The sequence below is a fragment of the Schistocerca piceifrons genome, chromosome X (assembly GCF_021461385.2).
Source record: "Schistocerca piceifrons isolate TAMUIC-IGC-003096 chromosome X, iqSchPice1.1, whole genome shotgun sequence".
Lineage (NCBI taxonomy): Eukaryota > Metazoa > Arthropoda > Insecta > Orthoptera > Acrididae > Schistocerca > Schistocerca piceifrons.
Window position 1 is genome coordinate 246,663,621 of NC_060149.1, and position 17,766 is coordinate 246,681,386.

Genomic DNA, 17,766 nt, shown 5'->3' on the forward strand with positions numbered 1-17,766 from the left:
CAGTCAGATGCCTTCACTAGCTAACAAAAACTCCAAAATTTGGCATGGTTCAAACATCGCTTCTTTCTACCTAAAGCAGCTTTTTAAAAAAGTGATGAGAAATAAGTAAAGTAAGGTTTATAACTTCGTGGGGTATCTACATCTACATCCATACTCCGCAAGCTACCCGACGGTGTGTGGCGGAGGATACCTTGAGTACCTCTATCGGTTTTGCCTTCTATTCCAGTCTCGTATTGTTCGTGGAAAGAAGGATTGTCGGTATGCTTCTGTGTAGGCTCTAATCTCTCTGATTTTATCCTCATGGTCTCTTCGCGAGATATACGGAGGAAGGAGCAATATACTGCTTGACTCCTCGGTGGAGGTATGTTCTCGAAACTTTAACAAAAGCCCGTACCGAGATACTGAGCGTCTCTCCTGCAGAGTCTTCCACTGGAGTTTATCTATCATGTCCATAACGCTTTCGCGATTACTAAACGATCCTTTAACGAAGCGCGCTGCTCTCCGTTGGATCTTCTCTATCTCTTCTATCAACCCTATCTGGTACCGATCCCAGACTGTCGAGCAGTATTCAAGCAGTGGGCGAACAAGCGTACTGTAACCTACTTCCTTTGTTTTCGGATTGCATTTCCTCAGGATTCTTCCAATGAACCTCATTCTGGCATCTGCTTTACCAACGATCAACTTTATGTGATCATTCCATTTTAAATCACTCCTAATGCGTACTCCCAGATAATTTATGGAATTAACTGCTTCCAGTTGCTGACCTGCTATTTTGTAACTAAATGATAAGGGATCTATCTTTCTCTGTATTCGCAGCACATTACACTTGTCTACATTGAGATTCAATTGCCATTCCCTGCACCATGCGTCAATTCGCTGCAGATCCTCCTGCATTTCAGTACAATTTTCCATTATTACAACCTCTCGATACACCACAGCATCATCTGCAAAAAACCTCAGTGAACTTCCGATGTCATCCACAAGGTCATTTATGTATATTGTGAATAGCAACGGTCCTATGACACTCCCCTGCGGCACACCTGAAATCACTCTTACTTCGGAAGACTTCTCTCCATTGAGAATGACATGCTGCGTTCTGTTATCTAGGAACTCTTCAGTCCAATCACACAATTTGCCTGATAGTCCATATGCTCTTACTTTGTTCATTAAACGACTGTGGGGAACCGTACCGAACGCCTTGCGGAAGTCACGGCATCTACCCGTGAACCCGTGTCAATGGCCCTCTAGTCTCGTGGACGAATAGCGCGAGCTGGGTTTCACACGATCGCCTTTTTCGAAACCCGTGCTGTTTCCTACAGAGTAGATTTCCAGTCTCCAGAAAAGTCATTATACTCGAACATAATACGTGTTCCAAAATTCTACAACTGATCGACGTTGGAGATATAGGTCTATAGTAGATTTGACCCGAACTAGTACCTACCTACGGAAATAATAGCCGCCGATGAGCACGCGCCTTCACAACGCAAAAGTACAACCGGTACTAAGATTAAATAGAAGTGGAGTGGTAACGTTGTCATAGGAACGGAATTGCGAACAAAAGAGTGATGTGTGGGATAATAAATTACCCCAAGAATGTAGTTAAGGGTTAACGCCAATCTTGCCGTCATGTTTCAGCTACGGCCCGCCGGTGATCGGCGGCCCGTTGGATAACTGCCAGTTGTCGGACTGGCCGGCGGCGGAGCTGCGTCCCCTGCGCCAGCTGGTGGACGACCTGGAGTATGAGCTGTACGAGCGCGGCAGCTACGGCCGCGGCTGCGAGCCGCCGTTCCCTATTCCCCCACCACAGCCGCCGGTCCAGCCGGGCGTCGGGGGTCGCGAGCCGCCGCTGCTCCGGGACGAAGGTAGGCCCTCACATAGCTGGCAATGGAATGGGGTAAGGGTCGGGGAGTTTATACCTTATTGCCCAATACCAGGGAACGCTACCAAGATGGTACTCCAGGCGGGTGTAAAATGAATTTCCGCAACGGAAAGTAATAAACGCTAAAATGAAGATTTGACCCTGTCTGACTACCCCCTGAAGCAGATCTTAGGATCTCTTAATGGACTTTAACATATAAATTACAACCTAAACATAAATGAATGATTAAGGCAACTAATACTACTAAATGATAAACGCTGTTCGTGCTTACATATTTATTGTAGATTTTTTTTAAAACTTTATATTACAAAGCTTACAGTTCCTCAGTAAAATTACTAATCAATTGCGCAACTCTGCCTCTTATTATGACTGCGCGATCTGATATCAATAACGCAAAATGACTGACATCATCTACGTACCAAACACTAGAAGACACTACTTTGAAAGATGATTTACGGTGGTGTGGAACCTCGATGGAACTAAACTAACTTGATCACAGCTGTTTAGCTTTTATAGCCCTAATAAGCAGAAGTAATTTGCGATATCACCGTATGTACTGCGCCCGGTGCGTCGAAGTGATGGTTCTCGTACTCGTCTGCGACGATGGAAGAACTCCAGCCACAAATAAACTCTTTCAAACACTACGACGACAGAAGGCGGTCCTCTGACTAATATACTCTAATACTGTTTTCTCCTCTCTGTGTTCTACAGACGAGAAACGCGAACTCGCAGCCACAAGGACGGAGTTCAGATAGCGTCTCAACATAAGTATAGGCAGAGGAAGTGCTCTCAATTACTGAACGCTGCGTACTCAACGACAGCTACCAAGAAGTCCAGAATCATATAGGTTCGCAACAGTACAGTGCCTAACTGTTCTAACTATTAACTCTCCTGAGAGGAAGGACAGCAAGTCCGTCTGTATCAACAAAGCTGACATCGAACGACCCTCACACGCGGGCGCTCACAACGGAAGACCTCTTCTCTCCACCGCTGGCTTTCCAGCAAGATTCGGCTCCCCACCATCGTAATTCTGAAAACGAATCATATTCCCGAAACCACGGAATAGTCTCACTCTCTACAGATTCTTCCGAACGCCGACCAAACATATTTTAGTCTTTTGTCGTCCAGTGCGGAAAGTTTGCGGGGGAAAACCTATACTCGTACAATGGTACGCTTCTGAGTAAAAATCCTTGGAAATAAACCAGCCTGCGTGAATTCCGAGGTGCCGTTTCATCCCTCCTCTCACCTGCCTCCAAGATTTTCAGTGTTCAGATGTATTATCCGGTTATTCTTCCGGTCCCTACTACAATAGCAGCCGACCGTCATCCTATTGTGCTCCAGAGCTCAGGTGCCACGACGTCTGTCTAGCTACTTCTTGTGTTCAAGCAGGACCAACACCTGTGCGGGCCTTCACCTAGAGCTTGAGTTCTGCCTGCCGTTTCATCTCCACTGGCGTTCCAACCGCTACTAGTACAGGCAATCATTCATTACACCATTTTTATAATAAAGACACTCCGTCACCTTTCATGCAATAAGCGTTAACAGTTATTTACAAGACGTACGTGACAATATCAGTCTGCTTTAAATATTCATATACACGATGTACAACTTATCAAATGATATCTAATTGTGCTTGTAGTTCACGGCAAAGTATGTGGATGAGTACCTGTAAGGTGCTAAATTATAGCCAGCTTACACGCTTAGCAATCAGACATATCGGCCCCAGAAGGGGCACGGTCCACGACCTGACCGGACATGGCCCATACCCTATGCATTTACACCTCATGTAATGGGAGTCATGTACGAGAGACGTACCGAAAGTAAGTTTTGTCTTTGTTTTTTAAACAGAAGTTGGTACATCAGGTGATGCAAAACAACGCCATGTGAATTCACACCCGTTGCATGTTCAATGACGGAAGGGGTGTCGGCGGAGGAGGAATGACACATGCGCAGAGCACCGAAGAAGAGAGAATAGTAGCAGACCGTCGTGGCCAAAGCTTATCAAGTACAAATAACGATGGCAGACGGACTTGTATGGATAATGTGGTCGCCAATGGAAGTGCGTGGTGTTATCCAGTATGAATGGGCACTTGGGACTATTTTGTCTGTCATCCATGAATGCCTACAGACCGTGCATGGTGAAGAAGCCACGTCTCATCAAATGGTTGGTCGTTGGTGTTGCATGCTTAAGGAGTACCTGTTCCCTGCATTGAAAGCCGCACTCTCGGGGCGTCACTTCCAAACCATTGCTGAGATGGAGCAGATTGCGCGGAAAGCCCTTGTATCGCAGGGCACCGAGTTTCACCAGAGTGGTTTCATCGAAGTGACTACACGCTACAGTATATTTCTTTATATCAGTGGTGACTATGTCGAAAAATAGTGAGCCGCGCGTAGTGGCCGCGCGGTTTCAGGCGTCCTATCACGGACTGAGCGGCCCCTCCAAAATAGTTGAAATGGCTCTGAGCACTATGGGACTTAACATCTGAGGTCATCAGTCCCCTAGACTTTGAACTACTGGCCGCGCGGGATTAACCGAGCGGACTAGGGCGCTGCAGTCATGGGCTGTGCGGCTGGTTCCGGCGGAGGTTCGAGTCCTCCCTCGGGCATGGGTGTGTGTGTTTGTCCTTAGTATAATTTAGGTTAAGTAGTGTGTAAGCTTAGGGACTGATGACCTCAGCAGTTAAGTCCCATAAAATTTCACACACATTTGAACATATTTGAACTTAGAACTACTTAAACCTAACTAACCTAAGGACATCACACACATTCATGCCCGAGGCAGGATTTGAACCTGCGACCGTAGCAGCAGCGAAGTTCCGGACTGAAGTGCCTAGGACTGCTCGGCCACACCGGGGGCGCGGCCCCTCCCACCGGAGGTTCGAGTTCTCCCTCGGGCATGGGCGTCTGTGTTGTTCTTAGCATAAGTTAGTTTAAGTAGTGTGTAAGTCTAGGGACCTATGACCTATGTAGTTTGGTCCCTTAGGAATTCACACAAATGGTTCAAATGGCTCTGAGCACCATGGGACTTAACTTCTGAGGTCATCAGTCCCCTAGAACTTAGAACTACTTAAACCTAACTAATCTAAGGACATCACACACATTCATGCCCGAGGCAGGATTCGAACCTGCGACCGTAGCGGTCGCGCGGTTCCAGACTGTAGCGCCTAGAACCGCTCGGCCACCCCGACCGGCGAATTCACACACATTTGAAATTTTTTTTAAAAAAAATAGTGCAAGGTGTGTAGTTCATTACGCCACGGTGTATTTGTTTTTGGTAATGAATTTTCGGTGTGAAAAACAATGACGAAACTTACCTTTCAAATGTCACTCCGCAGCACGTCGTAATACACTGCACGCTTCTCACACAGGCCAGACGACTAGACAGACGACTCATGTACGAGGACTCATGAAATGAGATTAGAGACGAAACAGCGTGGAAAGAAGTCGGTAGTACGGCAGGCTCAATTTCCAAGGCCCTGCACAGTCATTACCCGAATGAACGACAAAATATACTTGACATGAGACCCAAGTCATTACAGTCAACGTAACAGACACCTAAGAGGAAGATGGTGAAACTGACCCAAGCAACAATACAGATGATGATGACGACAGCTTCTTTGACCAAATCCCTTGTGCATAATCTGTGTGAGGTTACTGTACCTGGAGACACACAAAACCTGTAAAATACAAATAGGCCCATAGCATAGTAACAACATGAACCAGCGGCGGGAGCAAGGCTCGAAGGATCGATGTCTTTCCGAAGTATCCTAACCCTCCCCCCCCCCCCTCCCCCTACTTCGCTGAAATGTGGTGGTGGGAATCTACAACTCATCTTTAATCTATCCCATTGTCATTAAACTTCCTTCAGACTCAATAAATAATTTGAAGGTTTCAAATTTCCGGTAGATATAATTTATATTTCTGTCATGACCCAGCGCATCACCAATTACACCCTATCACTCTGCGTGATAATCCTTACCATAAACTTCTGGGGCCTTATTTCTACCTTTCACTATGAGAGTTATCACCCTCCTTGCAACTCATTCCAACAGTGCACAAGACAAACAGTTTGATCACAGTGGGAAACAAGCTCGACACTGCACTTATTCCTTCCTATTTTCTGAAACACAGAAAATATAGAATATTAATACGAGGATAATCCCAAAATTAAGGTCTCCTGTTTTTTGTAGGTACATAGACCTGTTTATTTATACAATAGGTTACATCAGTTTACAGCTTGAACATTAAGCTATTTTTCGACATAACCACTATTTCTGTCGATGCATTTTTGTAGACGCTGTGGCAGTTTTTGTATGCCCATGTCATACCAGCTCGCCGCCATGCTGTTCGGAAGGTTATGAACCTCTTATTTCACCTCGTCGTCGGAGCTGAATCGCTTTTCGGTCAAATGTTCTTTTAACCTATGGAACAGGTGATAGTCACTGGACGCCAAGTCAGGACTATAGGGTGGCTGGGTGATTATGTTCCACTGAAACTGTTGCAGAAGAGCAACGGTTTGCCGAGCGATGTGTGGGCGAGTGTTGTCATGGAGAATGTGTACGCCCTTGCTCAACATTCGTCTTCTCCGATTCTGAATTGCCAGTTTGAGTTTTTTCAGAGTCTCACAGTACCTGTCAGCGTTAATTGTGGTCCCAGTGGGCATAAAGTCGATCAACAATACCCCTTTCCTGCGTTTGTTTGAATTTCCGCGACTTTGGCGAAGAAGGATGCCGCCACTGGCGTGATTGTTGCTTGCTCTCAGGTGTAAAGTGGTATGCCCAGGTTTCGTCACCCGTGACAATTGAATCCACAAAGTTGTCCTGTTCGGCTGCAAAGCGGTGAAGAAATGCGCGGGAAGCATCAACTCGTTGCCGCATGTGGTCCTCAGTCAGCATACGTGGCACCCATCTTGCGCACAACTTCTGGTAGTTCAATTTTTCCCTTAAAATTCTGTGAGCGGTGCTTCGGGAAAGCTCAGGAACCAACGTGCAGACATCATCCAGGGTGATCCGCCGATCTTCACACATGCTTTGCTCAACCTTCAACACTGCCTCCTCAGAAACTGAACTTTGTTCGTCGTGAATTTCGGTCCGACTAGCTGCAAACTCTCTACACCGCTTACGAACATTTTTGACATCCATTCACGACTCACCATACACTTCCGTCAGTTGGCGATGGATTTCATTCGGCGCAGTGCCCTTTGCGTTCAAAAACCGAATAACTGCGCTCAATTCGCACTTAGCGATAACATCCAACGGAAGCTCCATTCTCAACGGCTGCCAAGCCAAGACTGAGCGCCTCGGAGCGGCGTGCGCATACACACAGCGCGTGAAGCACTCTTCATAACAGTGTGACCAACTGCCGCACAAACAGAGTTCTGTACTTAGGAGACCTTACTTTTGCGATTACCCTCGTAATTGCGAGTATACACAATCATTCCCAATAGGAGGCAAGTGTGAGGCAGTGCTTGTTACTCTTCATATTATGACACACAGAAAATACAAAGTATTAGTTGTTGCTACGACTAGACACATACTCTACATAGGCTGTTCTTTTCTAACAGACAGAAAACTCAAGATAACAACTATTACCGGATACTTATCGGAAATTCTGTAGTCCTCCCTCGAATGTGGACATTCTGCTCGTAGTTTAGTGCAGCAGCATCAAAGTGCCACTCTGTAGTGACTCTGAGGTTCGCTTGTAGTACTGCTTCTTCTGCTTCCTGGTAATCATTGTCTTGCCCCTTGCATCGGCAGTTTATATACTGGTTTTTAAGCGATTTTTGTGCGAGTTTCTGCAGTAGAGATGTCACCCCAGGCTCTTCCGAAGGTGTTCCGTAAGATTATTCCAGAAACTTACAGAACGTTCTCGAACACTGTGGCTGTATGCCAGCATCTGCTAGTCACCTTTTTACACCACGTTGTTGTCCTTGCCGAGCCATTACAGTACTGTTGTCAACAAGTCTGACTTCATACTGGCACCAAGGCTTGTGAGTTGTCTCGAATATTACTCTAAAGAAAGTTTTTCTCCTTTTCTCGCTGTCGTGCCACTTCTTATATTAATAAAATACAATATCCATGATATTTCATACTTTATTTAAATAGTAAATAAAAAACTACAAATCTCTCTATTATTTTCTCCTAAATTACTAAGATTTTAAATTAACACGTCCCATTTCCTTTAACTCTTTCAATTTGTTTGCAGCTCATTGTTATTACTTTGATTTTCTATTTCTGAAAACAATATTTGCTCACATTATAGAACTACTTACGTTATTACATGGAAAAATTGGAAAATGTATGACATATTTTTAAAATATGAAGCAACAGGTCTTTAAGTAAGCAATAAATGAATTGAAAACAAGTTGCCATTGAGAAATGCGTGTTTCAGCGTGCTACGTGAGCTACGGAGCGCCGGCGCAGCTGCTGCCGCCGGTCGTCAAGAAAGTCCTCAATGTCCCCACGGAAATGATCTGTAGGTCGGAATGCACACGCGCTAGAGAAAACTTCGAGTTCTACTGTGCATCTCTGAGCTTCGGGTAAGTATATGCATTAGTATTTTACAAATGGACCATTAGTATGGAATCTTGAAATTGTATCACTGAATGATGAGTTATTATTGTGGAAGAACGTCACGTACAACCTCACCGTAGCGCTCACCTTTTGCAACCCACCAAGACTGACAATTCTGAATATTGTGCATCCACCAAAAATACAATGAAATACGATAAAATAATAATTTTTGCTACTGCTAATTCATTTTTGGGATTTCACTATTAAGGAGACCGTAGGGAAGGTATTACAGGACGCTTTTAAACCAGGGCAGCACCTATCTATTAGAAATGCATGAAATCGCATTATTTCTCCGAGTGTCCCCTCAGAACAGATGACAGAGTACACCAGGGATTACAAAAATTGGTCAAATGGCTCTGAGCACTATGGGACTTAACATCTGTGGTCATCAGTCCCCTAGAACTTAGAACTACTTAAACCTAACTAACCTAAGGACATCACACACAGCCATGCCTGAGGCAGGATTCGAACCTGCGACCGCAGCAGTCACGCGGTTCCGGACTGAGCGCCTAGAACCGCACGGCCACCGCGGCCGGCCAGGGATTACAGAGACGGTGTTTCTCTACTGCTCAAAAATTGATAATGCGTCAGTGGGACGTTATATTCACTTAACCAAAAAGAGGCGAGACAAGAGGCAGTGTAATTCTAGTGCCAAAACTAAAACCGTTCTCTTCTTCGCTGTTGATTCGTGAATACTTGCTTCAAATAAAACTTGTGGTGACAGATTGATCTGTACCAGAGCCTAAGGTCTAGGTTAGGTTGAAGGTGATAATTTGGATGTGAGTTGGCGAACCCAAAGAATGTTTCACGAAAAAAAACCAACTTCCTCTCGCAATAAACGTACAGTAAAGAAGAATTACAATGGAATACGATGGAGCACAATCTCTTAATTGGAAACGATAGGAAAGGAAATAGACAGCGCCCTTGTCAAAGCTACCGTCCCGGCATTTGCCTTAAGCGATTAAGGGAAATCACGGAAAACCTAAATCAAGATAGCCGAACAGGGATTTGGACTGTCGTTCTCTCTAACGTGAGTCCATTGTATTAACCACAGCGCCACCTCACTCGATATGAAGGTTCTGGTGACAGATTGATCTGTAGCATAGGCCGAGGTTTAGGATAGGTTGGAAGATGAAAATTTGCTTCTAAGCTGGTGAAGCCAACGAACATATCACTTAAAAGGAAATGGTGTCTGGCCGAGCGGTTCTAGTCGCTTCGGTCTGGAACTGCGCGACCGCTACGGTCGCAGGTTCGAATGCTGCCTCGGGCGTGGATGTGTGTGATGTCCTTAGGTTGGTTAGGTTTAAGTAGTTCTAAGTTCTAGGGGACTGATGACCTCAGAAGTTAAGTCCCATAGTGCTCAGAGCCATTTTTGAAATAGTGTCTCGGAATGTAAGTTTTGGAGACGGACTGATCTGTAGCGTGGTCCGATGTTTAGGCTAGATAAGAAGGTGGTAATGTCGATGTGAGTTGGGGTAGCCAACGAATGTATATGTAAAAAGAGGCTTTTTTCGGAATTCATAGAGGCTTCGGAGTTACATCGACGTGAGAAGATAATATTCCTTCGTCTCTTGGCATGAAAATCTAATCTGCCCGCTGATATGTCATTTGCTACGTAGAACCAGCAGCTGACACACCCCCTTATGTTCCCATCATGCCCCACGGCCAGCGCTGACAACATTGCCCTACGAAACATATACACTATATGATCAAAAGTATCCGATCATCTATTAGTCGACATCAATAAGGAATTTGTACATCCCTCACCTTTATGACGGATTTAACTCGACTGGGGAGACTCAATGAGGTGTTTGAATGTCTGTGGCACCACATTCTTCCTCAAGAGCCGAAAACCAGAGAGACAGTGATGTTGGACGCTGCTCTCCACATCGAAATCGACGTTCTAACTAATGCTAGAGGTGTTTCATTGGGTTCAGGTCGGGACTCTGGGCAAGCCTGTCCATTTTAGGAATGTCATTGTCCACAAACAATTGCCTAACAGATGCTGGTTTATGACAGGTTGCACTCTCATGCTGATCCAATAGTTGTCTCCCTAACTGTTGATCTACTGAACTCAGTACACAATGCTGTAAAATATGTTCAAATCCTGCCGAATTTAGCGGTTTCTAAAGGGCAATACGGGGACTACACCCAAATCATGAAAAACACCCCCATACTGTAACACAACTTCCTCTTTACTTCACTGTTGGTACTACGCATGATGGCAGGTAATGTTCTCCAGGCGTTAACCAAACCCAAACGCTTCCATCGGATTTTTGCAGGGTACAGAGTGATTCATCACTCCAAATCCTTCGTTTTCAGCCATTCACTATCCAGTGACGTCACTCTTTACACCACCTCAAGCGTCGCTTAGCACTGAGTACTGGCTTATGAGGGGCTGCTCGTCCACTGAACCCCATTGTTTTTAACTCCCTACGCACAGTCATTGTACTAACTGGACTGCTAGCAGCATTTTGGAACTCACGAGCGATTCCTCCCGCTGATTTAGTGCGATTTTTTACAAGCAGCCTCCGCAGTGCTCGGCAGTCTCTCTCTGTCAGGAACATGTGGCTACCTGGCCACGGTTTAGGTGTGGTTGTTCCTTCACTTTTGCACTTCATCAACAGTCGATTGGGGCATCTGTAGAAGGGCTGAGATGTTCTTAATGGATTTTTTACGCGCGTGCCTTTCAATGACTAGTCCGCGTTCGAAGTCACTGAGGTCCCCTGCTTCCCTATTGACATAACAGTTTTACCCACCTTCTTTTATACTGGCAGGTCCGCCTCTCGCGACGTCTGGTGGTCAGTTCTGCATTAGATAGGGATGTCTAGTTACTTTTGATCAGAGAGGGTAAGTATTACACTGGTCCCGATCGAGACTTTCACGCGAGCGGCAACCCACCACACAGCTGAGTTTCCCATTCCCGCATCGATGGCGCTGCATGCTGTGATCGGTCCAGTTATGACATCGATTATTGTGTGAAAGGCAGACAGTGCGCTAGTAAATTGTGTAACGTGCGAAGCCGATGTTCGTCTTCGATAACTCACGTGATAATGTCTGGCAGATGCCCTAACGAAACATCGTGCGTGGTAGTAAATGATGACTGGATTCACTTCCGAAAATGAAGGCAACTGAATAAATGAATTAAAATTCGTGCCACGGCCAGGACTTGAACTCGGGTCCCCTTGCTTACTAGGCAAGTTTTTACATATCTTCAGCTTGTTTTCCCCCAAAATCGTCACTATTTCCAAGGCTCTCCGGCACTGGAATAACACCCCAGCGTTGGACGTAATGGAGAAATCCTGTGCCTCAGGTAATCGTACAAATCTTATAATTAAATTTTCCTCGAGACATTTAAGTCTCATAGTTATCTCCGATAATGATGTCTCACATATCCTCAGCTCATTTCCCCCCTAAATCGTCTCTATTGCCAGGGCTCTACGACACTGGAATGTTGTTGTGGCCTTCAGTCCTGAGACTGGTTTGATGCAGCTCTCCATGCTACTCTATCCTGTGCAAGCTTCTTCATCTCCCAGTACCTACTGCAACCTACATCCTTCTGAATCTGCTTAGTGTATTCATCTCTTGGTCTCCCTCTACGATTTTTACCCTCCACGCTGCCCTCCAATTCTAAATTGGTGATCCCTTGATGCCTCAGAACATGTCCTACCAACCGATCCCTTCTTCTGGTCAAGTTGTGCCACAAACTTCTCTTCTCCCCAATCCTATTCAATACTTCCTCATTAGTTATGTGATCTATCCATCTAATCTTCAGCATTCTTCTGTAGCACCACATTTCGAAACCTTCTATTCTCTTCTTGTCCAAACTATTTATCGTCCATGTTTCACTTCCATACATGGCTACACTCCATACAAATACTTTCAGAAATGACTTCCTGACACTTAAATCTATACTCGATGTTAACAAATTCCTCTTCTTCAGAAACGCTTCCCTTGCCATTGCCAGTCTACATTTTATATCCTCTCTACTTCGACCATCATCAGTTATTTTGCTCCCCAAATAGCAAAACTCCTTTACTACTTTAAGTGTCTCATTTCCTAATCTAATTCCCTCAGCATCACCCGACTTAATTCGACTACATTCCATTATCCTCGTTTTGCTTTTGTTGATGTTCATCTTATATCCTCCTTTCAAGACACTGTCCATTCCATTCAACTGCTCTTCCAAGTCCTTTGCTGTCTCTGACAGAATTACAATGTCATCGGCGAACCTCAAAATTTTTATTTCTTCTCCATGGATTTTAATACCTACTCCGAATTTTTCTTTTGTTTCCTTTACTGCTTGCTCAATATACAGATTGAATAACATCGGGGAGAGGCTACAACCCTGTCTTACTCCCTTCCCAACCACTGCTTCCCTTTGATGTCCCTCGACTCTTCTAACTGCCATCTGGTTTCTGTACAAATTGTAAATAACCTTTCGCTCCCTGTGTTTTACCCCTGCCACCTTTAGAATTTGAAAGAGAGTATTCCAGTCAACATTGTCAAAAGCTTTCTCTAAGTCTACAAATGCTATAAACGTAGGTTTGCCTTTCGTTAATCTTTCTTCTAAGATAAGTCGTAAGGTCAGTATTGCCTCACGTGTTCCAGTGTTTCTATGGAATCCAAACTGATCTTCCCCGAGGTCGGCTTTTACTAGTTTTTCCATTCGTCTGTAAAGAATTCGTGTTAGTATTTTGCAGCTGTGGCTTATTAAACTGATTGTTCGGTAATTTTCACATCTGTCAACACCTGCTTTCTTTGGGATTGGAATTATTATATTCTTCTTGAAGTCTGAGGGTATTTCGCCTGTTTCATACATCTTGCTCACCAGATGGTAGAGTTTTGACAGGACTGGCGCTCCCAAGGCCGTCAGTAGTTCCAGTGGAATGTTGTCTACTCCGGGGGCCTTGTTCCGACTCAGGTCTTTCAGTGCTCTGTCAAACTCTTCACGCAGTTTCATATCTCCCATTTCATCTTCATCTACATTCTCTCCCATTTTCATAATACTGCCCTCAAGTACATCGCCCTTGTATAGACCCTCTATATACTCCTTCCACCTTTCTGCTTTCCCTTCTTTGCTTAGAACTGGGTTTCCATCTGAGCTCTTGATGTTCATACAAGTGGTTCTCTTTTCTCCAAAGGTCTCTTTCATTTTCCTGTAGGCAGTAACTATCTTACCCCTAGTGAGATAAGCCTCTACATCCTTACACTTGTCCTCTAGCCATCCATGCTTAGCCATTTTGCACTTCCTGTCGATCTCATTTTTGAGACGTTTGTATTCCTTTTTGCCTGCTTTATTTACTGCATTTTTATATTTTCTCCTTTCATCAATTAAATTCAATATTTCTTTTGTTACCCAAGGATTTCTACTAGCCCTCGTCTTTTTACCTACTTGATCCTCTGCTGCCTTCGCTACTTCATCCCTCAAAGCTACCCATTCTTCTTCTACTGTATTTCTGTCCCCCATTCCTGTCAATTGTTCCCTTATGCTCTCCCTGAAACTCTGTAAAACCTCTGGTTCTTTCAGTTTATCCAAGTCCCATCCCCTTAAATTCCCACCTTTTTGCAGTTTCTTCGGTTTTAATCTACAGGTCATAACCAATAGATTGTGGTCAGAGTCCACATCTGCCCCTGGAAATGTCTTACAATTTAAAACGTGGTTCCTAAATCTCTGTCTTACCATTATATAATCTATCTTATACCTTTTAGTATCTCCAGGGTTCTCCCATGTATACAACCTTCTTTCACGATTCTTAAACCAAGTGTTAGCTATGATTATGTTGTGTTCTGTGCAAAATTCTACCAGGCGGCTTCCTCTTTCATTTCTTAGCCCCAATCCATATTCACCTACTACGTTTCCTTCTCTCCCTTTTCCTACACTCGAATTCCAGTCACCCATGACTATTAAATTTTCGTCTCCCTTCACGATCTGAATAATTTCTTTTATTTCGTCATACATTTCTTCAATTTCTTCGTTATCTGCACACTGGAATAGCACTCCAATATTTGAAGTCATGGTCGTTTTATTCAGGTTCCATCATTATCGTAGATAAATATGAGACTTAAATGTCTCGAGGAAAATTTACTTGTAAGACCACTTCCGAAACTTCATCGGGTGGACTATTAATAGCTACGACGGTTGAAGGCAACACTCGATGAATGGAAAAGGAAGTAACCAGAAGAGCAAACAGTGGCCTGGAGCTCTTCTGAAAAACTACTGTATTCATAATTAAGTTTAACGTATTTTAAACGGGAAGTTCATAACAGAATGCTTGACAGAAAAGAGAAGCACCCAGATGGAAAGGTGGAAACGAAATGAAAGTTAACGAGTTGAGAGGGTATGTGATGTTACGCATTTCAGTGATTACAAAATCAATCAAATTTACAAAGGACTTGGCAGTATCATCCTATTTATCAGTATGATGTTGCACCCTCTCTTACCGGGATATATGCACTGATTCGGTTCGGAAGGGTGCCTCCTAATGCAAGATGGCCCACGAGTATTGAAACTGCTCCTTGATATCCTGGGATGGAATTTCGTCCGAGCTGTTCCCACGTGTCTTCCGTCAGGGACAGATGTGAGTATCTTACTGGCCACGGGAGTACCTCAACATCACACATAGGTTTGTAGATACACGTGCCGTGTGTCAATGAGTATTGTTCTGTTGAAAAATTGCGCCAAAATACTGTTACGTGACAGGTAATGTACGAGGACGCAGGGTGCCCGCGACGCATCGTTGTGCCGCCAGAGAACCCTCAATCACTACGAGTCGTGACTTGAAGTCATACCAGATGGTTCCCCACGACAGGAGTAAAACCGCTGTGACTCTCCAAAGCATTGGAAGAATGTGGCCTCTCCCCAGATTGAGGTCTTATTCGCCGGCGATGGCCATCCAGGGTATTGGCAACCGGATTCATCGCTGAACGCAACGCGACTCCATTCATCCGCAGTCCATACTTCCCAATCATGGCAACACTCTAAACGCAGCCGTTTGTGCTATGCGTAGGATGGTAACTTCCTAATTCAGCAGGTATTAGCCTCACACCAATGGTAAGGGATGTCACAGAATGCTGCAGGCAGTCGATTATTTCTTATCGGACGGCAGGTGTTGATGTGGAGGAGTTTAGATGTGCTTGGTGCACAATAAGGCGAGCCTCCTTTTCGGTGGTCAGACGTGATCGAACAGAACATTGACTACAAGTATGCCTGCTCACACAATCGTATGGAGTTTTGGATCGAAACACTGTCATACCAAAATGTCCCACAAGTGTGGATATTGCATCATTCGACTAGCTGACCAAACGGAGACTCGCAACGAGGCCCCTTTCAAACTCCGTCAGATGCTGATAATGCTATCTCACACGAAACTGTGCCGTCTACGTTTCCTTCCCAGTGATCACTCAGCAATTGTCGCTGTTTACGCCTCTCACACTAATGAGCCAGAACATTATTACCACAGACCTACTATCGGTATAAATCCGTCGCGGAGATAGCACCGTCACCTGGCGAGGAATGCCTGCTAGCCAGTCAGATACACGCACGGTGCATTTAGTACCAGTGGATGTACTGTCCGTGTGTAGAATGGAGAAGGCTTGCGATCTATCTGAGTTTGACCGAGGACAGATTGTGACGGCCCGAAGACTCGGTACTGGCATTTCGGAAACTGCCCGACTTGTCAGGTGTTCGAGGAGTGCTGTGGCGAAACCAAAGTGAAACCACGTCCAGACGCCGTGGGGTTAGGCGGCCATCCTTCATTACAGATGTCGGACGTCGTTGTGCATACTGGTAAAACAGGATAGGCGGCGAACTAACGTCACTTTAATGCTGGCCAGAACACAAGTATGCCTGAACACACAAGGCACCGAACACTCTTAACGATGGGCCTCCGCAGTCGACGACCCATGCATATGCCCATCTTAACACCACATCGGCAACTACGACTGAAATGGGCACGTGACTGTCGGCGCTGGACATTGTCTCAGCGCCAGAGCGTTGCATGGTCTGATGAATCGCGATACCTTCTTCATCATGCCAATGGGAGGGCGTGATCGGTCATCTCCCAAGGAAACAGCTGCTTGAAGTCTGTCCTGCGGCCGGCCGGGGTGGCCGAGCGGTTCTAGGCGCTACAGTCTGGAACCGCGCGACCGCTACGGTCGCAGGTTCGAATCCTGCCTCGGACATGGATGTGTGTGATGTCCTTAGGTTAGTTAGGTTTAAGTAGTTGTAAGTTCTAGGGGACTGATGACCTCAGAAGTTAAGTCCCATAGTGCTCAGAGCCATTTGAACCATTTGAAACTGTCCTGCGGAACGGAAACAAGCTAGTGGCGGCTCCTTTACGCTCTGGGGGACATTCACGTAGGCATCCATGGGTCCAGTGGAGCTCCTGCAAGGGACCGTGACGGCCAAGGAGGATCGTGCACTGTTTGCAGACAACGTATATCCCTTCACGACGATCATGCTTCCCGACGCCAGTGGCAGTTTAAACGAGATAATGCACCATATCACAAGGCCAGGAGTGTGTTAGAGTTGTTCGAGGAACACAGTGGCGAGTTTCAATTGATGTTTTGGCTCCCAAATCGCCAGATCTGTAACCGATCGATCACATCTGGCATGGGATTGACCGTGGCGTCAGAGATCACCAGAGTTTACGGGAATTGCACTTGTCTGTGCAGATGTGGCACCAGTTCCCTCCAACGACCTTCCAAAGCCTCATTGCTTCCGTATCACGACGCCTCACCGCTGTTATCCGTGCCAAACCTGGGCATACCGGCTGTTCAGTGTACATACAGGACCAGGCCTGCTAACAACACTACATACGAATAACACTAGTACACCCTGGTGGCCGTTACACCTGTCATGGATAATTGCAACTCTTATCATTCACATATCAGGCTGCGTTGTGTATATGTACGAAGATTCATTAACGTCCGAATATGTCTTCTTGGGACATCACATTTTTCTCAGGGAGTGTACTTGCATGTTAACAGTTTTGACTTAAGACAGTGGGATATTCGTGGCTAAAGTGAAAACCATCCAAGATCTTAGTGTTACGCAGCGAACAATGAATGGAGAGAAGCTTGCTGGGGATTAGTGTGAGACACAGAAAAACAAAAAAATGGATCCGGAACGCGATTGGAGTGGAGCACGTAATTATGAGAATATTGAAAAATTAGACGGAGCGAGTGGATCTTGTAACCAGGCAAATTGGTGGAATGTGAATAACAGAATTAATGTATCGTAAGCCAAGACATTGGAAAAGGCCGAAAAGACGACCTATGGATGGTGTGTTGATGACATTAGAAAACCATGCT

General features: G+C 45.2%; 1 protein-coding gene across 2 annotated transcripts in view; it reads left to right on the top strand.

The window, feature by feature from the left end:
- LOC124721875 overlaps nucleotides 1-17,766 on the top strand; it is a 524,898-nt gene that overhangs the window by 447,048 nt on the left and 60,084 nt on the right. For both annotated transcript variants that reach the window (XM_047247017.1, XM_047247018.1), the window contains 2 exons: nucleotides 1,636-1,862; nucleotides 8,270-8,417. In XM_047247017.1, coding sequence (XP_047102973.1) covers nucleotides 1,636-1,862; nucleotides 8,270-8,417 — 375 coding nt within the window. The remainder of the gene's footprint in view (nucleotides 1-1,635; nucleotides 1,863-8,269; nucleotides 8,418-17,766) is intronic.